The sequence below is a fragment of the Chrysochloris asiatica genome, unplaced genomic scaffold, assembly GCF_000296735.1.
Source record: "Chrysochloris asiatica unplaced genomic scaffold, ChrAsi1.0 scaffold00029, whole genome shotgun sequence".
NCBI classification, from domain to species: domain Eukaryota; kingdom Metazoa; phylum Chordata; class Mammalia; order Afrosoricida; family Chrysochloridae; genus Chrysochloris; species Chrysochloris asiatica.
The window spans coordinates 3,034,474-3,059,691 of NW_006408547.1; the positions used below are offsets into that span (position 1 = coordinate 3,034,474).

Genomic DNA, 25,218 nt, shown 5'->3' on the forward strand with positions numbered 1-25,218 from the left:
GCTTTGTTTTGCTCTGCATTAGGTCGTTATGAGTTGGTACCACTCACTGGCACCTAACAACAAAAAACAACAACAACAGTAGTAATTTCAACCACCAGTCACATGTTAGAATGTTGTACTGTGATGGTTTATGTGTTTCTGTGCTGCTTTAAGGTATCCTACTGGTATTGTAAGTACCAGGAGGGATACCCATAGTGGACAAGTTTCAGTGGAACTTCAAGACTCTGACAGACAAGGAAGAAAGAGAGGCTTTCCAGTTCTGAATAGTTAGCCACTGAAAATCTTATAAACAGCATTGGAACATTGTCTGGTATAGTGCTGAAAGCCGAGTCCTTCAGATTGGAAGGTGCTCATAATATGCTTGGTGGAGAGCTGCCTTCTCAAAGTAGAATTGACCTTAGTGACATGCATGAAGCAAAGCTTTTGGGTCCTTCATTTGCTGATGGGGCACAACTCAAAATGAGAAGAAATACCTACAAACATCTACTAATAATCAGAACATGGAATGTATGAAGTAGGAAAGTAGGAAAATAGGAAGTCATCAAAAATGAAGTGGAACACATTGAATTTGGGTATCCCAGGCATTAGTGAGCTGAAATGGACAGATATTGGACATTTTTAATTAGACTGTTAATATTTTTTATTATGCCAGGAATGACATATTGAAGAGGAATGGTATCACATTCATAGTGAAAAATAAAAAGTACAATATACTTATATTTACAAGGAAGACTAGAGCACTGTGGGTTAATGTGCTAGAATTCAAAGTTGGTTTGAACTACAAGATAAGTGATTCAAGCTCAACCAGTAACTTCTCAGAAACCCTATACAGGGTCACTATGAGTCAGAAATGATTTGACAACAGTTAGCAACAACAACAAGGAAGACCAGTTAATACCACTATTATTCAAATTCAAGTACTAAAAACTAAAGTCAATTATAATGAAATTTAAGAATTCTACCAAATTTTTCAGCCTGAAATTGATCAAACATGCAATCAAGGTGTCTTGGAAGAAGTACAGCCACAGAGCTCCTTAGAAGCAATGAGGGGGAGACTTTGTCTGTCATACAGTGGACATGTTGTCAGTAGCAATCAGTCCTTGGCAAAGGTCATCAGGTTTGGTAAAGTGGAGGGTCCGCAAAACCGGGGAGACCTCCAAGGAGATGGATTGAGACAGTGGGCTCAGACATACCAATTGTGAGGCTGATTCAATTCAGGACCAAGAAGTTTTTCCTTCAGTTTTGCATAAGTTAGCTGGCACCTGACAACACCCACCACCTAGTACTGCTACCCTGATTCAGCCTCTGTCTTCTTACCGGAAGACAAATGGTGTTGTCAAGTCGATTGTGACTCCTAGTGATCCTGTACAGGGTTCCCGAGGAGCAGGTGGTGATCACACACATTTAATTCATTCCCCATATCCACTTTTACTTTAGTGCAGTTCATTCTCTGTATGGCAACCAAAGTAGTCTTTTTAAAAAAACAACAACAACAAAAACAAAAAACAAAAAAAAACTCACATCTGATCATGACCCTCTTGCTAAAAGCTCTGTCTTCTCATTATTTTGCAGTTAAAGTTTGAAATCTTTGAAACAACCTTTAAGATTTCCATGAGTCTCTTTCATTAATCTTGTTGTTGTTGTGGTTAAGTACCTTCACGTTGGTTCTGACTCAGTCACCATGGAAAGTGTTTCTCAGGAGTTGCTGGTGTGTTTGAACTGTTGGCCTTGCAGTTAGCAATCCAGTGCTTATCCTATAGCACCACACCAGAACTCCTCATTCACTTATGCAACTTCATTTCATGCTATCTTCCACATTATTTTCTGTAGTCAAGTCCTGTTACATATATTTTCTTCTTATTTCCTGTTTTATCACATAGTCTTGTGCTGTTGCCCCTTGCTGGAATAAACCTCTTCTTCATCTTACTTTACCTAGCTTTATTTTTATTTTTTAACTTGACTCTCAGTTCTTAGCTTAAAAGCAGCTTCCTTTGGGAGTGTATTGACCTCCAAGTCTCAATTAAATCCCCTTGCAATATGCTTCTGCAGTATTTTGCAGTTCTCCATTTGTTTGAGCACGTTGGTTTTTACTCATTTAAAACTCTGTGGACTGGATTATGGATGACTTTATTTCCTAATGGATTTCAAGAGTACACCATGGTGCTTGATGAATGGTAAAGCCTCAATTAATATATGTTGTTTGATGTGATCATTTATTAAAAATTGAAAAATAAGTATTAAAAAAAGAAGTCCCTCAAGTGGACATTGTTTGAATACTATTTTACTGTCAGTGAACTCACTCTTGGGAAATGCAATCAAACCCTCAGACTTGGCTAGGAATGTGGTGCGTGGGAGGCCAGATGACTCAGAGCTTCTCTAGCACTTTCAGTTGTCCTGGGGTTGTGCTATGGTCCCAGGATATTAGGTCTAAGAAAACTCTTTCTCTTGTCCCAATTTCGTTAAGAACATGTGTCTCAGGTTTACACTTGGATTGTGAAATTCTCACAGGGCATCTACATTTTTATTTATGCATATGCTAATAAGTGAATCCCACAAATGGTTATTATATAAACATTATGTTCAAATAGCGTGTAAAGTATCTAACAAATATTGTTGAGGAAGATAAGCCAGTACACTTCATTACACAAAAATTTGACTTTTTTTGTTTTTGTTCAGCTCAGACCCCAGGTGTAATCAGAAGCTATTCCATCCTGCACTGATTGACTAGGTATATATAAAGTAGCTCTGTGCTTATGAGGCCGTATTTGCATTCATGAAGTTGTTATAGGTCACTTATAAAAGCAGTTGTGCTATAAAAATGTCATTATTTTACTGCAATAATCCTAAGAAATACTTTTTCCCTATTTTATCATACCAACAAAAATATATAATTGGAACATTAAATTAATTTATTTGAATTGTCTACCATCTTGAAAGGAGTCCTGGTGTGGTGCTGTGGGTTAATGCACGAGACAGTAAAGCCATTTGAACTGCAAGGTTGGTGGTTCAAGCCCACCAGCTTCTCCTCAGAAACCTTATACAGGGTTGCTATGGGTCAGAACTGACTCAATGGCACTAAACAACAACAACCGTTTTGAAAAGGATGAGATTAAAAATATACTTCAGTTTAGATACATATAATCAACCAACATTCTTTTTTTTGTTTTAATGGTTTTAGGTACGTGTCACTGTGGCAGATGTAAATGTGATAATTTTGATGGAAATGGACTTGTTTATGGTAAATTTTGTGAGTGTGATGACAGAGAATGTATAGACGATGAAACAGAAGAAATATGTGGAGGTATGTATATTAACTATTCATAAATTTATAAAAGCACCCATTTTTTCACCTTTTCCAATGTACTATTATTATCTGTACATAAAATTCTGCACTGAGAATAGTCATTTAATCTGCATCTATGTATATTTAAAATACTCCATATAAGAGTTAGAGTAGGACATTCATAGGCTATTGGTACTTTTTAAATGCAAAACCAGATTGGTCTCATAGGAGAGCAAATATTAGGATTTGTATCACAAGGAGCTGTGGTAGCATAGTGGTTACGAATTGGCCTGTGAACTCCAAGGGCAGCAGTTCAAAACTACCATCTGTTCTGTGGGAGAAAGATGAGGCTTTCTGCTCCTGTAAAGATTTACAGCCTCGGGAACCCTGTACAGGGTCACTATAAATCAGAACCGACTCCACGGCACATAACAACAACAAACATATAGACACATTTTTTAGAGAAATAAAAAGCATAGAAGTCAGACAGAAATTATGTATTTTTTCATAGTTAGACCAAGTGTACCTGCTTCTTCCTCCTCTTCCATCTTATCCGCCTCTCCTGCCTCTATCACCCCGTGAGATAGCAAGACACTGTTCTTCCTCCCTTTACATCTTGTCTATGTCTTCTGCCTTTAACACCCCTGAGATAGCAAGACAACCCCTTCTCTTTTCCCTCCCCCTCAGCCTACCAATGTGAAGGTGATTTGTTTGTAAGCAGATGCTATAAACTCCTGGTATCAGTGAGGACAGAGCAGCACTGTAAAATGAATTTCTCTTTAGATTTTCTTAATAGCATTTTGTTTTCTCTAGCTTATTTTAATGTAAGGCTACAGTACATAATAATATAACAACAAAATCAATTGTTTGTCAGTAAGGCTCTGGTCAACAGTAATCTATTAGTAGTTATGTGCACACGGTTGACACCCTAAGCCCTGTATTGTTTAAGGATCAACTGTACAATTATTATAGGTCAAAAGAAGGAATGGAAATGCTTTTCAGAAAATATATTCTGATGCATACAAACAAAGTTAAGTCTATAAACATTTAACTTGAACAACATAACAAGAAATGTTTAGCTCTAGATCTTTCCACTTGTTATTTCCATTTGTTAATGGCTTAAGCAATTTAATGGTGCAAATTCTCCCAGCGAGTACCAACACTCCAGTGAGCATCTTCTGAGGATGACATTGTCTAGGATTGTACATCCTTGCACTGGTTATTAACATGAAATAACTCTATTGGGAGATTCTTTTGTAGTCCATCAATGAAGCAATACAGAGAGGGGTTTTCTTTATTTACCCTAAGCAAAGAATGGTGTTTATTGTGGAATGTGGATTGCCCTAGATTGTATATTTCATTTCAGTTATCCAGATGTCTGTTACAATATTTTGAATTAAGTCATGTGACTATATGTCTTAATTGTCCACATCTACTTGTAAGTATAAGGAGCCCTGGTATTGTAGTGGGTTACAAATAGGGCTACTAATGTCAAGGTCAGCAGTTTGAAACTATCAGCTGTTCTGTAGGAGAAAGATGAGGTTTTATGCTCCCATAAAGATTTACAACCTCAGAAACCTTACACAGGGTCACTGTGAGTGCACATAACCAACCAACCAACTAACCAACCAACCATAGTATAGCACTGGCATGTGATTTTGTTGTCAGTGCATGTAGGGTTATTTTTACCTTTGTAAGTCATGTCTAGGAGTCCCTGGAGAGTATAAACAGGTAAGCACTCCACTAGTACCTTTGGAAAACAGGCGTGGTGATCTGCTTTAAAATGGTCTTGAAAACCCTGAGAAGCCATTCTATTCTGCACACATGATGGGGTCACTATGAGTTGTAACTGACTTGATGGCAAGTTACATCAACCGATAATATATAGAAATGATAATATTTTTGTTGTTGATTAAATTACTTAAGTGAATTTATTAAACATTGAATCTTGTTGTAGAAATGGTCATTGTCTACAAAAGATAAGGAAAGATTTTTTGTGGATATTATGATTATTTAGACAGGAAACCAGGTATATTGAAGAGAGGGGAAGAGCAAAAACTTTAGCCATAGACTCCTGTAAAACACAAAGAATAGGTAAAGATGCATAAGCCAAGATGACCTTAGTTTTACTTACACACACACACACACACACACACACACACACATGGATATATATACATCCATACCTGCATGGTATAGCTATAAACAAGGGAAAGGAGAATAATTGAACCTTGAGTCAAATACAATTGTTATATTTGGGGGGATATATACTAGGGTTGCTAGACATAGATTCTAGAAGCAATATCAAGTTTTATGAATCACTTGGATCCAGACATAAAAGAACATGTTGGTGTGGTTGTTTTGTGCTGTGGAGTCGGTTCCGACTCACAGTGATCCTGTACAGGGTTTCTGAGGCTGTAAATCTTGACAAAAAGCCTCATCTTTCTACTGCGGAACAGCTGGTAGGTTTGAACTGCTGTCCCCGAGGTTTGCAGCCCGATTCGTAACCACTAATAGGTTATATAGAAGGAGGAGTCAAAAGGGTGTGATGGTATATGGGCACAAATGACTAGGAAAATGTAACCCATTATTTGCATCCCATTAACAATTAGGAGTGGTGTTGGAAAAAGCACAGGACCACAAGTCAGTTTGAACTGCTAGGTCGACGGTTCAAACACACAAACCACTCCTTGGAAACCCTATACAGGGTTGCTATGAGTCAAAACCAAGGTGAGGGCACTTAACAAGAATAATTCGGATGGAAGTTTGATTGTGAAATCAAGGGGCCATTATATTTTATCACAATGAAGTACTGGTATGGCACTGTAGGATAAGCACTGGACTGAAAAGTTGTTTGAACTGCAAAGTCGGTAGTTCAAACTTACTATCCCCTCCTTGTAAAGCCTATACAGGGTTGGTATGAGTCAAAATTGACTCAACTGCACTTAACCACAAATGAGTAGTAAACATTCATTTGCTGAAAATCTGTTTTCCATGTAGCAGAAGACAACAGCTTGTGGGACACAGTTGAGTGAAATTATGAAATATTTCCTTTGGTTTAAAAATTGATTTGGTCATTAATATTCTGTACCCAAGTAAACATGCAGCATTGTTTTATTAATAGTTGATTTTGAATGAAATGTTTTTACTGACTTAGTCAAGAAACATTCTTAGAATGAATGCTTACTTACGTTTGAGTTTGCGGCACACATTTGACATGCCACCGATTTCATGTCATATGTTTGTAAATACTCTGATTATCTGGCTAGGATAAGTTAAAGGATACTTTGTTGTATGATTAGGTTAGTGTATTCACCACTGTGGTGTTTGAGGGCAAACTAGATGCTTTTATTCTTTTAAGCAAGAAATGTGGAAGTTATGTTATTTCAAAGCGTAAAATTGTTCAAAAAAAATAACAGTAGAAAGTGAATTCTGCCTTTAAAAGTTGCTTTTATTTTTCTCTCTCTGTATAAATTTCATTTTGGGTAAAGGCCATGGAAAGTGTTACTGTGGAAACTGTTACTGTGAGGCTGGTTGGCATGGAGATAAATGCGAATTCCAGTGCGACATCACCCCCTGGGAGAGCAAGCGAAGATGCACATCTCCAGATGGCAAAATCTGCAGCAACCGAGGTGTGTCCTGCATACATCATACATGTTACTACGTAATTGGGGTGAAAACAAAGCTCTTAATTGTTAACATTCCTTTTCTCTCTGGCACTGCGTTTCCTTTCCTGTGAGAGGAAGTCATCTTTGAAAGTCATTTACTTTGATATAAATCAACATTTACTATGCAGCCTTCTCTTTCTTGCTTTGTTATTGATAAAGAGGCACAAAGATAAGAAAGTTGCTGTCCTTCTTTTAGCCTCACTGAACAAATAGTTAACATAGGGACTGTAATTTCTTTGGCAGCCATCCAGAAATAACACAGTGCAGCTAAAAGGCAATTCATGTAGATCCTTCTGGTAAATGTCTCTTGACTAACAGAACCGTGTACAGAATGAGCATCTAATTATCCAGAGAGCATTCAGAAAACTTTCTTGTCTTAATTATGGGTAAGTTGAAGGCGTGGCTGAAGCATAGAATTGATGTAAACTCATTTAACTGCTAAATGCAATGATAAAAATATGATATCGAACATAATTAAACAAAAAGTATGGATCAAATTCAATATTTTCATTCCCCAAAAAGGCGAAACAAAGCCCCATGAAATTTAGACTGACCTAAGACATGAGTTTAAAAAATACAGTAGCATCACTCAGTATGATTTAAAGCAAGTTCACTGTTTATATCAAGTAACACGGCTTCATACATGTTAACAAAAATTTCCTGAAAAAAGTTATCAATGTTCCTTTCTATATGCTGGTTATTCCTTTGCCTACCTGATGGCATATGTAAGTGGATATATACCCTTCTATAAAATTGTAAAAATCTAGGTTGCTGGAAATGAGTCAGAATTGATTCAGCCACATAGCCAACAACATCAATGAATAACACATTTTAATAGATAATATGCATGGGAGTCGTGTGGCACTGTGGATTAATGCTCTGCACTGTACAGATGTTTTAACAACATAATCAGTGGTTCAGACTCACCAGCTGCTCCTCAGAAACCCTATCTATACAGGGTAGCTATGGGTCAGAACCAACTTGATAACACTAAACATAGCATAACAACATGCATATTGTTGTTGTTTTTGCTGAGTGCTGTCAAGTCAGTTGTGACTCATAGTGGCCCTCTGTATGGGTTTCCAGGGAGTGGTTGGTGGCTTTGAACTGCCCACTTTGTGGTCTAATGCCTATCTGACAGCACCATGGAGAGTCTTAACACACAAGCTGTTCATTTGTTTTGTTTATTTCATTGAAAATACAATTCCTTATTTAATTAATAAGCAATTTCTAAGGGGTTATTAGGGTTAGAGGAAAGATAAGGAAAATATAGTCTTTTGTCCTAAACACTTTTTGTTATGTGTTGAGTCGGTTCCAACTCACAGCGACTCTGTATAGGGTTTCTGAGAAGTGGGTGGTGGGTTTGAGTTGCTGACCTTGTGGTTAACAGTCCAAGTGGGGATATACAAGGAACTTCAGAAAGTTCATAGCAAATTTTGATTATCCTTTTTTTAACCTTTTTTCATATTTAAATAAACTTTTAAATTTTAGAACCATTTTGTATCTATAAAAATATTCAGGTAGAAAGGACTCCCATACGGTTCTTTTTATTTTTCAAATTAACTTATTATTTGTTTTAATTAGCCTATGTTAATTTACTTATGTTAACTGGTGTGGCACTGTGGGGTAATGTACTAGACTGCAAGGTTGATATGAATTGCAAGGTCATCAGTTCAAGCTCAGCAGCTGCTCCTTGGAAACCCTATAAAGAGTTGTTATAAGTCGGAACTGACTCGACGGCACTTAAGAACAACATAAGAGTAAACTCTGCCACATTTATGACTCAATAGAAGGGAAAGCAAAAGGCCTCAACTTGGGAAAAAGAAAAAAGGAAGACTTCTTTAATTTATGCAGAAAAGATCTAACTGTATGTTATAACACTTCATTTTAATTTAACATACTATATAAGGTCAGCGTCCTGGTGTGGCGCTGTGGATTAATGCTCTGAACTACAAAGGACACACTTTCTACATATTCTCTTTTTATTTAACGTGAACAAAGTAGCCATTATGATGTCAGTATATGAAGTTTGCACTGTATTATTGTATAAGATAATCATTTAGATGCTATTGAAAAGAGAAAGAGAAAAGTGGGTTGGTTCTGTAGCAAAGAGATGCAGGCTTTGAGAGAGAGAGAGAGAGAGTTAACACCCTTCAGAAAAACACATGATTTACTTCCTAACTATCAGTAATCTGGAGTCCTAATGTGTGCTACAAGGGAGCTCTGGTAGTATAGTGGTTATGTATCAGGCTGTGAACCACAAGGTCAGCAGTTGAAACTACCAGCTGTTCTGCGGGAGAAAGATATGGCTTTCTGTTCCCGTAAAGATTTACAGTCTCGGAAACCCTGTAGAGGGTCGCTTTGCATCAGAACCGACTCCACAGCACATAACCAACACTAATGTGGGCTACAGGATCAACATTGACCTGCTAACCAAAAAGTTGGGGATTCAAACACATCAACAGCTCCTTGGAACCACTATACGTAAGCTCCTTGGGTCGCTATGAGTAAGAAATGACTTGAATGGCACTTAACGACACCAGCAGCCATAGCAGTGTAGTTTCTTGCCCCCTGCCCTTTCTTGGTTGCTGGAGGTCTGGCCAAGGTAGGTGGGAAGCAGCATGTCTAACTGAGGTTCCTGGTTTACTGTTGTTGAGTGCCAGTTGAGTTGGTTCTGATTCTTAGTGTCCTTATACACAACAGAACAAAACACTGCCTGATCAGTGCCATCATCACAGTGTTGCTATGCTTCAGCCTCTTACTGCTCTTATTGTGTCAGTCCGTCTTGTTGAGGGTCTTCTTTTTCACTGACCCTCTACTTTAGCAAGTATGATGTCCTTCTCCAAGGATGCATTTGTCTGATAACATGTCCAAAGTACAAGAGATGAAGTCTCACCTTCCTGGCCTCTAAGGAGCATTCTAACTGGACTTCTTCCAAGACAGAAAGTCTGTGGTGCTTTCAATATTCTTCCTTAACACCATAATTCAAATGCATCAATCCGTCTCCAGTCTTTCATCTGAGGCCATTGAAATGACCATGCCTTAAGCCGGTTGCACCTTAGTCCTCAAAGTCACATCCTTGCTCTTGCATCAGGCTTACCTAATGCAAATTTCCTTTTACTTTTTTAAAAAACGTTTTATTGTTAATTGAGTGAAGGTTTATAGAAAAGATCATCAGTTTTGCATTCGACAAAGTCAAGTACTTTGCTTCATCTTAATGACTGCAGTCCACTGCACGCCACAACTGTTGGCCCACTTCTCCCTTTGTTTCCTACTTCCATTCCACTCCCCTTGTCAACTTTATCCTTAGGTAAATGCTGCGCTTTGGATGTGGAATGATTTGTGTAGCATACTGTACTAGGGTTGACACTCCTATCTACCTATCTACAGCTTGGCTGAAAAATAGGCCATGATGGTGAATTCCTTTCCAAACCTGAAGAGTGGTCAAGGGGATACAGTGTCAGGTTTCTCCAGTCTCTTTCTGACCAGTAAGCCTAGTCATTTGAGTTTTGTTCCACATTTTGCCCCACTGTATCTAGGACCTTTTAAGGTGATCCCTTTCATAGCAGTTGGTAATGGTAGTTTTCAGGCACCATCTAGTTTCTCTAGTTTCAGACTCATGGAAACTCATGTTCACATATTCTGTTCGTCCATTCATTCCAAGCACCTTCCATTCTCATCATTCTTCTTTCTTCTGCACATGGAGAGACCATTAATTATACCTCAGATGGCTGCTCATAAGCCTTCAAGATTCCAGACATTAGTCACCAAAGCAGGATGTAGAACATTGTCTTTGTGGACTATGTTATTCCAATTGGTTCTCCCTGAGGTTAAGATCCTGATCCCCTGGGCCCACTAACTCATTGCCTGAAGATATTTGATAATGTCTAAGAAATTTTCATTATTTTGCCCCTTTATGCTCCACCACATTTATTGGTGAATTTGCAGTAAAGGTAAATACCCACGTACAAATGTTCTCTTTCCAACTCTTGTATATATCAGTGGGTGTACTCCCACTCTCCCTTCCATAACCGTTCAGCCTTTGTATCTGTCCATGTATCAACCAACAAAACACTGTCGTTCCAATGTTGTATGTACAACACCATTTATGTTTATGTTCTTTACCCCTTATGTACCTCCCTGTGTCTTCACCTGTCATCATTTGTCTGCTAACCTCCCTCTTCTTGTACATTGCCCTCATCACCCAGGTTAACATGCGTCTAACCTCTTGTCAATGAATTACTCTCCCTTTCCTACTATTATTGCTTGTTGTTATTGCTAAGTGCCATCGAGTTGATTCCAACTCAAAAAGACCCTGGATGGAATTTCCAAGGAGTGGCTAGTGGGTTTGAACTACCACCCTTATGATTCAGAGTCCAGTGCTTATTCACCATTAAAGAATGTTGTGTTTAGCATTAAAACCTTTTCTTGAGCTTTTACAATAGTGGTCTCTACAACAGCATTTGCAATTTTGTGATTGATTCATTTGTTTTCTTGATGGATTTTTCATGAGCATTGACTGTGGATTCAAGCAAAATGAAGTATATGACAACTTTAATCTTTTCTTTATTTGTTGTTGTTAAGTTCTGTCTAGTCAGTTCTGACTCATGGCAACCTTGTACAAGATTTTTTAAGAATGGCTGGTGGTTTTGAACCTCCCACCTTGTGGTCTAAACTGACCTGCCACACCAGGACTCTGTTTATCATGATCTTATTTATTGGTCCAGTTGTGAGGATCTTTGTTTTCTTTACATTGAAATGCAGTCCATACTGAAGAATATAGTGTTAGATCTTCATCAGTAAGTATTTCAAGTCCTCTTCACTTCCAGCATGCAAAGTTGTGTCATATACATATTGCAGGTTAGTATATCTTCCTTTAATACTAATGCCACATTCTTCTTCATATATTCCAGCTTCTTGGATTACTTGCTCAGCATATAGTTACACAGATTGAATTAGTAAGGCTACAGCCATGATGCATACCTTTGCTGATTTCCTGATGATGCTTATAGCTAGTGAGATTGAGGACTACATGAAGTCTGGTCAGGGAAGAGCTTCAAATTGATATTTTTCCTCCCCCGCAAGGTATACCACGTGTCTTTTCAAGGACTCCTCTTCCCTGTCATTGCTTCCTTAAATACAAGAGTCCATATGTATACCTTGCCTTCATTTTCTAGCCCGTATTCAGTGTTGGAAAGATCTACTTGATGATGAATTTCCTCTGTTGACCATATGATTCATTCTCAGATTCACATTGGACCCATTCCACACATGCTTTAAAATTTCATCAAAACATGACTGTAACATTCCCCCCTCCCCCTTTTTGATACTATTATGAAAGCAATAATGTCTATTTTTGAGTCCAGATTACAAAATAAGGTATATTTAAAAAGTCAATGGCTTTTAATGTTAATTTCCAGACCGATTATATTTTGTACATGAATTTTCAGTCTATTTTTTTTTTTCTTTTTTAAATTTGCCTGGGCAGACACATGTTTTTCTTTATTCATACAGAATTTATATCATAGCATACATAGTGGTTAGTAATTTTATTTCCATTTAATAATATAATTTGAGTATCTTTCCTTGTTCAGAAAGCAAAAAAGTTCATATCATACATATACCATTACTGTAATAATTCCTTATTGATCAATAATTAGATTTCTTTTAAAGTTTTGGTGACATAAATTCCCCCACGTTAAAATTTCTGAACATGTATATATGTGGGCTTTTTCTTTCATTTGAATTAATTTGTTGAAGTGGCTTGTGTGACAATTGATAAATCGATTTTTTTAAAGTCCAGATTGTGAAATTGCCAGGTGTACCAGTTTATCTCCTACTAACAGTGCCGGAGAATCTCCATTCCTCCCACCCTCACACATTCTGGATGCTAGCATTCTCTTCACCTCTCTCCATCTATCATCCCAACTCATTATTGTGTCTTCATGATTCTCCCCTACTCCTCACTCATACTGGCCTCATTGGTTCAGTGGTCCAAGTTTTCTTGGTTGTTTGCCATCATTGTTCCTCTACAAAATTTCCTATTGGTGGTGTTTAGCTTTTATCTACTCCTCTTTTGGCTCTTTGTCTTTTAAATACATATGAATTATTTGTTTGTTTATGACATTCTCCTCCCAAGCATACATTTAAATATTTACATAATTAAATTGACTTATCTTCCTTTAGTAATTCTACATGTTTGTTTTGAATGGAAAAAAGACATATCTCTTTTATTTTATAGATTTATTTTATGCATTTGAATCTTTATCTAACTGAAATTTATTTTGGCATAAGATGTGAGAAAGAGATTTAACTTTATATTTTTCACTAAATAATTAATTTGTTCTCTTAAAGATAATTATTCATAATCCACACAGGGCAAAAATGATTTATAACTGGTCTTTTGTCTAATCACATCTCCAATTGATCAAGATTATCTCTCTCAGCCTGTTTTCCAAAACCTTCTGTAATGTGGACTCATCTGATCTAGCAGACTTTACTTGTAATCTTCCTTAATCTTCTGTTCCAATAAAGGACTCCTCAGGATCCCCCATGCCTCTCCCTCTCCAACCTTGTTATTCTTGCTTTTTTGATTTTCATTGTAGTTCTACCCTGTCCTAGAATAGTTTCACATCTCTCTGCATATCCCTACAGTCTGCCCCTTAATACTCTAGCCCACATTTAGCTTCCTTTCCCCAAACCATTGTATATACCCTACTTTACAAATAGTTATTGTTGTGGTTGTTATGTGCCGTGGAGTTGGTTCCGACTCATAGCGACCCTGTACAGGGTTTCCAAGGCTGTAAATCTTTACGGGAGCAGAAAGCCTCATCTTTCTCCCACGGAATAGCTGGTAGTTTAGAACTGCTGACCATGAGGTTCGCAGCCCAATTCGTAACCACTACGCTACCAGAGTACTTCTTAAAAATTGTTTTGCTATTTTCCTTCACTGGCTTTGTTTTCCTCAAATAGATTGTGAGCTTTTTTCTAGGCAAAGATTGTGTCTTATATTAATTGACACATCTCACAGCTTCACATAATTAAAGACATAGATAATAACAACTGTTTATTCATTCACAAATCTCTGCCATCAACTTTAGATGGTAGTTTTCCTTTATAGAATGTTTTTTATTTGAATATGTATATTTTCCAGAAACAAAGTATGCAACAGAAGAAACCAAGACAATATTTAATTTGTTTTCTTCTATGAGGTTTTTCTTAACGAGACTCATGTAAACTACTTTTTCCCACCTAGGGACTTGTGTGTGTGGAGAATGCTCTTGCCACGATGTTGATCCTACTGGAGACTGGGGAGATATTCATGGAGATACCTGTGAATGTGATGAAAGAGACTGTAGAGCTGTGTATGACAGATACTCTGATGACTTCTGTTCAGGTAAATATGACCCTAATCCTAATTTTAAATAAGACTACTGCAATCTTCTATTTGCAAGATTTTCATGCTGATTCTCACAGAAAGTGTGCTGCTGTTGTTGTTAAGTGTGGTCGAGTCATTTCCAACTCATAGTGATCCTCTGTAATATTGCAAAGGAACTGCTGGTGGGTTTGAACCAGAGACCTTGCAGTTAGCAGCCTAACGCTAACTGTAGGATAAAGTAAATCTGCATTGTGAAGCATTAGCTATTTGCTTTGCTCTTACTAGTAATTTAGCAATCCGTCATAGAATTCATGCATTAGGCAGATTACATAGGAAAGTACACCAATTCTCCAACCATTATTTCATTTTTCACAGAGGAGAAATAGCTATTCCTGAGTTCTAGGTCCCTATTGCTCTATTTTGAGGATACAAAACTAGCAGACTTGATCGTGGACAGGATAGCTACCAATCTGACAGGGATATTACTATGTTACCCTTCTGTCACGCATATTACCATGTTGTGGGATTTGGAATACTGCACTTCTCTGGGAGTGATGGTTCACTTGGAGAAGGCTTACCTTCTATGTAGGACACCTGGGTTCAGCTCTGAGCCAATGAACTTCAAACACAGTTACTACCCACCTCTCACTGGATATTTATGTGTTGCTATGACGATAAACATGTTTTAGTTGAGCTACTAAATCAAAATGGCAACCTATTTCTGAAAAAGCAGCCAATGAAAGCTCTGAATTATAGCAGTCCTTTGTAAATGGGATCCTCATAAATTGGGAGCAGACTGGATGGGGTCAACAATAGTAGTACTTGATAATACTAAAAGTGTCCTAAAAATTGAATCTGAAACGAATTATCACTTAGTGGATTAAATAACATATGCCATAGCTATTTATGGAGGCAATACTATTGGCCAGACTCTGAACTATATCTGGAATACTGAACCCAACAGTGAAAGAGATAGACATGATCTGGAATGTATAGAACTCACAATCTAAATGCAAATGAATGAATCTATCTGGTCAAAATTTCTAATAACTCAAAGTGGGAAGGAGGACAGAGAATTAGAGGGAAGCAGCCATATTTACCTAAAAAAGTATCATTTAGTTGAAACGGAGTTCTGGATTTTTAATCTGGATATATTTGACAGTCCACATGTCATAGACATATCTCCTGTTTATGTCTGACTGCTTGATTGGCATGTGGATAGACAAGAAACTCCACTGGTCCTCTAAAATTTTCCAGCAAAAGGAGATCAAAGAACTGCCTGATTTCATTATGTCTGTGTGGCTTCAAAGTCTTCCCTGACTGTGCCAAGGGTTATGTTATGTTAAGGGCCATCCAGTCTGTTGTGACTCATGACAATCCTATATAGTGTTTTCAAGGAACAGCTGCTTGGTTTGAACTGCTGACTAGTGGTTCCCAGTCCAGTGCTGATCCTAGAGCACCAGGCGTCTTTGAAAGCATGAGCTGCTGAAACGTCACATTCTAGAAGGGGTTTCTTCTCTGATTAGTCCTTATACTTAGGAGGATTTCCTAAACATTTTGTGAACATTATTTTCTTGAGGTAAGCTTGTACTGATTCTGCTGTTATTCAATATATTTTTGAGTATTCTTCATAATCATCACAATGATAAAAAAAAAAAACATATATCAATGAGTTCTATATGGCAGACTCTGTGCTAAACACTTTCTAAATTGTTGCATTTATTATTCATAAAAATTTTTCAAGTAAGAAAAATATTTTCTCTAATTTTACTCTTGGGCATACTAACTCAAGGAAGTTATGTAACTTGCTCAAGATCCCAAAATAAAGATGTAGAATCAAAGCATTAACAAAGTTTATCAATCTGAATATATTTAAAGGTTATTATTTTACTGAATAAATGTAAGTTTAAAATGCAATTTAATACACTAAAATGTATTGAGAACTATGCAAGAGGCACTATGTGAAAATCCAAGGCATAAATTTGTCCAAAAACATAGCTTCTGGCCTCAAGAAATTTACTGTTGAGGAAAGAAAGATGCCACATAAACATAAAACATTAGTATACTATGGTATGAAAATTTTTTGTATTCGGATATCTGTTTATATATGTAGTTAAGAAACTAGGGAAATGGGGTCATGGCAGTGAAAACACACAACATTCATGCCTTCATGGAATTTATATCCTTGATGTACAGGAGACACAAGATACAAAATAAGTAAAATATGTAATTGGTCAGTGCTATACATTTCTCATAGCACCACTCATCTGTCAGTTTGTCATACTGTGGTGGCTTGTGAGTTGCTGTGATTCTGAAAGCTATGCCACCAGTATTTTAAATACCTGCAGGGTCACCCATGGTGAACAGGTTTCAGGTGAGCATCCAGACAAAGACAGACTAGGAAGGAAGGAGTGATGAACTACTTCCGAAATTGAGTCACTGAAAACGTTATGAATAGCAGAAAAACACTGTCAGATATAGTGCTGGAAAATAAGCCACTCAGGTTGGAAGGCACTCAAAATGCGACTGGGGAAGAGCTGACTCCTCAAAGTAGAGTTGACCGTGATGACACGAATGGAGTAAAGCCCATGGGAGAAAAGCCCGCGGGACCTTCATTTGCTGATGGGGCACAACTCAAAATGACGAGAAACAGCTGTAAATATCCATTGAAAATCGGAACATGGAATGTACAAAGTATGAATCTGGGAAAATTGAAAGTTGTCAAAAATGAAATGGAATACATAAACATCGTTATCTTAGGCATTAGTGAGCTGAAATGGACTGGTATTGGCCTTTTTGACTCTGGCGACCAAATGGTTTACTATGCCAGAAACGACAAATTGAAGAGGAATGGTGTTGCATTCATTGTCAAAAAGAACATATCCAGATCAGTCATGAGGTACAATGCTGTCTGTGATAGGATAATATCCATGCACCTACAGGGAAGCCCAGCACTTAACAACTATCCTAGAAGTTTTCACAGAAAGTCAGTTCATTGAGATTGGACAGTTTCGGGTAAGTGCTGGGTGGGTTTGATCATGGGAGGAGTTTGGGAGAAAATATTTAGTCCTTTCTTATGTGGTGTCTATGCTGTGGGTATAGAACAATTTTTGTCATTGCTAATTGCAGTTAAGTCAGTTCCAATTCATAAAGACCCTGTATAGACTTGCTGAGGAACAGCTGGTGGGTTTGAAGTTACAGCCAACTTTGTGGTCCAGTGCATTACCCTACAGCGCCACAGCAGTACCAGTAAAAATGGGGGAAAGCATCAGGGTAATAGAGTATGGTTTGAGCAATGAGAAACTGGTATAATAATAGCAGTTTACAAAGAACTCTGGTAGCGTAGTGGTTGCAAATCAGACTGCTAACCTCAAGGTCAGCAGTTCGAAACTACTAGCTGTTCTGTGGGAGAAAGATGAGGCTTTCTGCTCCTATAAAGATTTACAGCCTCAGGAACCCTGTATTGGGTTGCTGTGAGTCAGAACCCACTCCACGGTGCATAACCACCACCAATCATTGATTAAAGTAAATTGAATGTGGACAGCCCTCCAAACCTTGCCTCTCACATTCACACTGAGAAATTTAGGAAAGTAGAAACTCACATTAAATTAAGGTATACTCTACTAAGTTAGATCAAGTTCTTTTATATACCCCATTCCATTATAATTTCATGCTAACTCAGGTGGGAGACACTATTATTTATGCATTAACAAGTTCTGAGAAAACAGAGAAATTAAGAAAATTGACAAAGTTCACACTATTAAGAAGTGTCATCTAAAAACTCATTTAGCCCAAATGCTCATGGTGTGATGCAAATAAAAATATTCCATCTCACTTTATTTTGGTAAGGGAGAACTGTTCTTTGGATGCTCAGAATTCTTATAAAGCTGACTTTGGTGAGCCTCTGTCAACATTATTATGTCTGCCTCTTTGGTGCTTCTCCATGCTTGCTAAATCTGTAGAACTTCATCTTGTATGTTTAGTAAGTTACTAGTCTTTACACTTGTCCTAATTGCTAGTCTAAGTTGCACTGTGGGAAGGGTGCCATATGTTTGATTACTTAGTATGTTAATCCCTTTGTCGTATGAGACAGAAATAACCCAAATATATCAATATTCTCCAATCATTTATGCGAGGCTGGAATGCTATAAAGCTCATATGAAGTAGTTTTATTTTTAGCTCCAATTCTTACCATGCTGAAAGAGTTGTTCTTATTTAAATCCAAGGGAAATTTCCTGGTGGACAAATTTAACTTGCCTCTTTTCATTGACGTTTTCACTTTATTAATTCATGCTCACTGCATCCACCCATCCATATATTCAAAATTCATTCTAAAGCAAATATTTTGTGCCTACTATATCATAGGAGGAGTCCTGGTATGGCACTGTGGGCTAATGTGTCAGACTGTAAAAGCAGTTTGAACTGCAAGGTATGTGGTTCAAATCCACCAGCTGCTCCTCAGAAACCCTATATTGGGTCTCTATGGATCAGAACCAACTCGATGACACTTAACAACCAAACAACATGTCATCAGTACAGACACATGGACAGTACCTCCAAATAAAGAAAATTGCTTCTTTCATTCCATTTTAATTTTCAGTATCCACATGTTATGTTCATGTGTGTATTCATCCTGAATGTATAATTCAGTAATTCACTGCAGTGCACTCCTTACACAAACAAGATTTAAGCACACGCAGAAACATACAAATATAAATCTACTCACATATATTATCTCAAAGATAATACTATAACAAAATTCAAATGTGGCTCAAATGACTGAGCCATGGCCAGTTGTCCCAAGGTGCATTGACCTGCTGTTGAGTTGTCCCTTCAGTTCTGAAAGTTGCTCCACACCATTTACTTCCTGGTTCTGAAATGAGTCCTTTATTTCTGAAGGTTGTTTCTGATTCTCTTGTATTTCTCCAAAACCCATAGTTGGAAAACATATGCTCCAGAATAGCCTTAAGCTTTGTCCTAACAAAATGATGACAATGTCGTATTGGCCTTACTTAGAGGTGCATTTGCATTGGAAATGGAATCATGTGACACAAATGTATTAACTAGGAAATAAGTAATGTGAATGCACGTTACCATAGCAGTAAGAAAAGAAAGAGAAGGAAATGATTAAAGATGTGATTAAAGATACTAGCCTTTCATTATTGTGAAGGGAAAATCAATATATCAAATGGATTTATTTTTTAAAATAACAACTGTTTTCCAGATCCAATCTATTCACTAGATCTCCTCCATATCGATGAAATGTGTTTGGATGCTCATGTTAATTTTGGAGCAATTATTTGTAAACATGGAGTGCTGGTGTGGTATTATTGCAGGATAAGCACTGGATTACTAACTGCAGGGTCACTAGGTAAACCCCACCATCTTCTTCTCAGAAACCTCTGGGTCTCTGGGTCAGAATCGACTCAAAGATACTTAACAACAACAGCTTGTAAACATCAGATTCAAATTCTGTCACACTTAAAAAAAAAATCATTTTAAAACAGAAATACTTCCTGCACTTAAAAATAGTAGTTATTATTTGGAATGAATGCAACTATGTTTGTCCTCATGGCTGATATTTCTAGATTTTGGATCATTTAATTCAAAAGAATATAGTGATTAAAAAGAAAACAACAAAACCCAACCAATATCGATGTCCACTTCCCCTCTTATAATGACTCAAGAACTTTGAGACCTTTGACCTTCCCAGCATGACCAAGATGCCACTCAGTGTCTGCTCATTTTGCAAACCTCTCTGCTCATATTTTAGGAGTGGACTACAGTCATATTTACAGATTGGTAGAGTAAGTCATCACTGAGTACCAAGACTTGGAAATTATTCTTCCATTATTTTGAGTGCTATTATAGTTAATGCATGTTTATAGATCTTCTAAGATCAATTTTCTATTTGAACTCTTATGATCTTTGTTATAAGGATAAAACACAATATATTTTATCCCAATCTTGTTAATCTCCTGACTATAGACTTTAAAGGAATACTTGTTGCAGGTATTAAAATATATGCAGATTTTACATTTTAGCACTGAAGCACTAAATTTGGGGACTATGTGATAAAATTCATATCATCTAGCACTCCTGTTTTAGAGCAAGCAAATTGAGATGAGGCCCAGACAGGTGAAATAGTGAAACATCTAAATCAAAGATGTGGGTCCACTGACTTCTTGTTTCATGGATTTTTCACTATTTATAACAGACTCTGATAGAACATGCTATGGTGAGTCTAAAGAGTTTTCATGCTAAACTGAGTTTATCATTTCTAAGCTTTTCTTAATATCAAAATGAAACATTTTCATCATTCTAATCTGATCCCTATGAAATAATCCTTTCTTTCTTTGGCATATATCTTGTATTAGAATTGAGAAAATGGTATCTTCAGAAGAGAAACTGCAATTTCATTTTGCAGTTTCGTATCTTCTCTAAAAAAGTTGGGAAGATTGTAGAAGAATCGATGCATTCTAATTATGGTGTTGGTGAAGAATATTAAAAGTACCATGGACCACCAGAACAAATTTGTCTTGGAAGAAGTACAGCCAGAATGTTTATTAGAAGTGAGGATTTTGAAACTTTGTCACTTGTACTTTCTTCATGTTGGTAGGAGGGACCAGTCCCTGGAAAAGGACATTGTGCTTGAAAAATTGGAGGGTCAGTGAAAAAGAGGACGACCCCTAGTGAGATGGATTGACACAGGAGCAGCAACAATGGGATCAAACATAACAATTAGGATAGTGCAGAACCAGTAGTGTTTGGTTCTGGTGTGCATAGGGTCACTGTGACTCAAAATCAAATGGACAGCCCCTAACAACAGTATCTTCTCGAAAAGTTTGCTCATTACCTCATGTATCAATAACTCATTTCTGAGTCACTTTCTAACTTCATTGATGAAATATCATACAGGATTTTATATAAAAGTTAGTTTCATTTAAAGTGAAATCTATAACATTCTGAAATATACTTAAAAATCACATAGCTTTGAGTTCTGGAATGATGTAGGATGCAATTTTTATTGTTCAGCAAACAAAATTTATGTTTTAAGTTGTTAATCGCTAGTGAACTTTAACATTAAACAATGCCACTGTCAATAGAATTGTTCTTGTTAGGCAATAGAATTATAGAAACTCTTCCCTTGCGTTAGAGTTTGAAATCTGAAGGTTTTTTTTTCTTATTTTGTTTTGTTTTTTGCTGCTGAACAGTTTCAGCCAGGCAGCGCTAACTCCATCTTGTGCCTAGGCTTAAGTATTCAGATGTCCATTTTCCTTGAGTACCTCATGCACTGACTGTCAGAGTCAGAAGCAGAGTATATCTGAAAGTGTGTTTGCAACCACTTCTCCTGCCAGCACAGGAAGAACAGACACTCCTTCACAGGAGCTTTCATAGCTAGGCAACCCCTTACTAACTGGTTGTGATGTCATAATCCTGGAGCCACAGAGACAGTCTGTAAATTTCCTACTGAACAGTAGTTCTCTTCATGCTTCCTTGGCCCTGCGATGGGTACTGTATGCGTTGTTGCTTCCAGAAGTAGTAGGAGGAGATTCTCTGTGTCCTATCATAAATGTCAACTTGTAGAGATAGGATTTTGGAATTGCATCAAGGCATCATATCACACTCACCTGGGTGATCTATGTTTTGTCCTGTTTTTACTCCTATTAAAAATTCAATAGAAAGTCTTATATATGTGAAGATGGGGTCTCTTTTATCCCTTTTCTTCTTATTATTTTTAGGTATCATCAAGAATTGATTTTCTACTCATGGTTGTTAAGTGCCATTGAGTCAGTTCCGTCCCATTGTGACCCTGTGTAGGGTTTTCAAGGAGTAGCTGGTTGAGCTTGAACTGCCGACCTTGCAGTTTGAATGGCTTTGCAGTCTGGCACATTATAGCAACCCTATAAACAGAAAGAAGCCCTCCCTGGTTCTGCACCGTTCTCACAATTGTTGTTATGTTTGAACTCATAGTTGCTGCCCCTGTGTCAATCCATCTCATTAGGAATTTTCCACTTTTTTGTTGACCCTTTGTTTTACCAAGCATAATGTCCTTTTTCAGGGACTGAATCCAAAGAAGGAGAGACAAAGTCTCCACATCCTTACCTCTTAGGAACATTCTAGATAGACTTCTTCCAAGACCATTTTCTTTGTTCCTCTGGCTTTCTCTGGTAATTTCAATATTCTTCACTAACACTATAATTCAACTATATCAATTGCTCCTTAATCATTGTCCAACTTTCACATGCAAGTTGATAGAAAATACCATGGCTTGGGTCAGAAGCATCATAGTCCTCAAACTGACATCTTTGCTCTTTTACACCACAAAGAGGTCTTTTCCAGCAGATTTGCTTAATTTAATATGCCACTTAATGTTTTGACTACTGCTTCCATGAGTGTTGATTGTGATCTGAACAAAAGGAAGTCTTTGACAATTTATGTTTTTTCTCCATTTATCATGATGATAGATTACTGATTCACTTTTGTGGATTTTTGTTTCCTTTATACTGAGGTACAGTTCATAAAGAAGGTTGTAGTCTTTGATCTTCATCAGAAAATAGTTCAAGTCTATCAGCAAGCAAGTTGTGTTATATATGTACCACAGGCTGCTAATGAGTCTTCTTGCAATCTTAATGCTGTGTTATTTTTCAAATAATCCAGTTTGCTCAGCATAGAAATTGACTAAGTATGGCGAAAGAATACAGCCCTCACACACATCATTCCTAATTTTAAACCATAAAGTATACCTTTACTCGGTGCCAAAGACTGCCTCTTGATATTTGTATAGGTTCCTCATGAACAACATTAAGAGTTCTGGAATACCCATTCTTCGCAATGTTACTCATAGTTTGTTATGAACCACACATTCTGATGCCTATGCATAGTCAATAAAACACGTAAACATCTTTCTGGTATTCTGTCTAACTTAAGAAATATTTTCATTCCACATCCTTATCTAAATCCAATAGGAATTTCTGGTAGCAACTTGTCCATATACTGTTTGTAATTATGTTCAGCAAAATTTTACTTGAATGTGATATTAATGATATTTTTCAATAATTTCTGTATCCTGTTTGATGAAATTTAAGAATATTGCTTTAATTTCTTTTAATTTAATTTCATCTTTCTTTAGAATGGGGATAAATATGGCTCTCTTCCTATCAGTTGGTCTTCCAAATTTCTTGATATAGATGCATCCATTTGTTAAAATAGCACTGCATCAGTTTGTTAAAATATTTCAATTTTTATTCCATCAATTACTGGAGACTTGTTTTCCATTGATTGCTGCAATTTAGACTGCTTCCTTCAGTACTATAGGTTCTTGATGATATGCAACCGCTTGAAGTGGCTGATCACCAACCAATTCTTTTTGATGCAGTGACTCTGTGTTCTCCCTCCATCTTCTTTGAAGGCTTCCTGCATCATTCAGTATTTTGCCCATAGACTCCTTCAGTATTGAAGTAGAGGCTTTAAATTTTCTTCAGGGCCTTCAGCTGGAGAAATACTGAATGTGTTCTCCCCTTTTGGTTTTCTGACTTCAGGTCTTTTGCACATTTAATTATTATACTTGACTTTGTTTTCTCGAGCTGACCTTCAAAATGTTCTGCTCAGCTCTTCCTCATTTTTTCCAGACACTTTAGCTTCTCTATGCTCAAAAATGACTTTCAGAGTTTCTGCTGACATCTCTTTTAGTCTTTTCTTTCTTCCCTGTCTTTTTAATGACCTTCTGCTTTCTTCATGTATGATGTTCCTAATGTCATCTCACATCTCTTCTGGTTTATAGTCATCTGTGTCTAATGCATCAAATCTGTTCTTGAGACGGTATCTAAATTAATTTGAAATATTTGCAGGGTCATATTCCGACTCTTGTGGATTTTCTTTAATTTTATTCATCTTTTGCCTGAACTTGCATCTGAGCAATTGATGGTCCATCTGCCCCTGGCCTTGTTTTGGCTAATGACATTGAGCTTTTCCATGGTGTCTTCTCACACATGTGGTCAATTTTATCCCTATGTATGCTGCAGAAAAGTATTTCCAACGGACAAACTGTTGCTCTTGTGAAATTCTCTCATGCCATCTCTAGCATCATTTCTATCACCAAGATTATATTTTCCTACTACATAGCCTTCTTGTTGTTTCCAGCTTTTGCTTTCCAATCACCAGTAATTATCTGTGCATTTGATTGTATGTTTGATCAATTTCAGTCTGAAGAAATTGGCAATATTCTTGAATTTCATCATCCCTGACTTTAGTGGTTGATGCATAAATTTGAATATAGTGGTATTCACTGGTCTTTCTTGTAGGTGTATTGATATTATCCTATCACAGACTGCATTCACTTTATAAGAAATCTTGAAATGTTTTTTATTTCAAGATGAATGCAGTAAAATTTGTCTTCAACTTGTCATTCCCAATAGATTAAAGCATATAATTGTTTGATTCAAAATTGTCATTACCAGTCCATATCAGCTATCTAATGCCTAGAATGTTGGTCTTTATGCATTTTATTTCCTTTTTGACAACTTCCAGTCTTCCTGTATTCATACATTGTACATTCTATGTTCCAGTTATTAGTGGATATTCACAGCTGTTTCTTCCAGTTTTGAGTTGTACCTCATTAGCAAATGAAAGTCCTGAAACTGTTGCTCCATTAATGTCATTAAGGTCAACTCTACTTTAAGGAGGCAGCTCTTCCCCAGTCTTATTTTGAGTGCCTTTCAACCTGAGGAACTCATCTCCTGGCACTATATCAGACAATGTTCCACTGCTATTCATGAGGTTTTCTGTGGTTAACCAGTCAAAAGTAGTCATCCTCGATGAGCAAACCAGCCTGGAGCGGCTAGAAGAACAGAAGACACTTCTTGAAAGAAAGACCTACAGGAAAACTA

General features: G+C 37.1%; 1 protein-coding gene across 2 annotated transcripts in view; it reads left to right on the plus strand.

The window, feature by feature from the left end:
- ITGBL1 (integrin, beta-like 1 (with EGF-like repeat domains)) overlaps positions 1-25,218 on the plus strand; it is a 502,759-nt gene that overhangs the window by 239,427 nt on the left and 238,114 nt on the right. For both annotated transcript variants that reach the window (XM_006846667.1, XM_006846668.1), the window contains 3 exons: positions 3,179-3,301; positions 6,775-6,915; positions 14,207-14,347. In XM_006846667.1, coding sequence (XP_006846730.1) covers positions 3,179-3,301; positions 6,775-6,915; positions 14,207-14,347 — 405 coding nt within the window. The remainder of the gene's footprint in view (positions 1-3,178; positions 3,302-6,774; positions 6,916-14,206; positions 14,348-25,218) is intronic.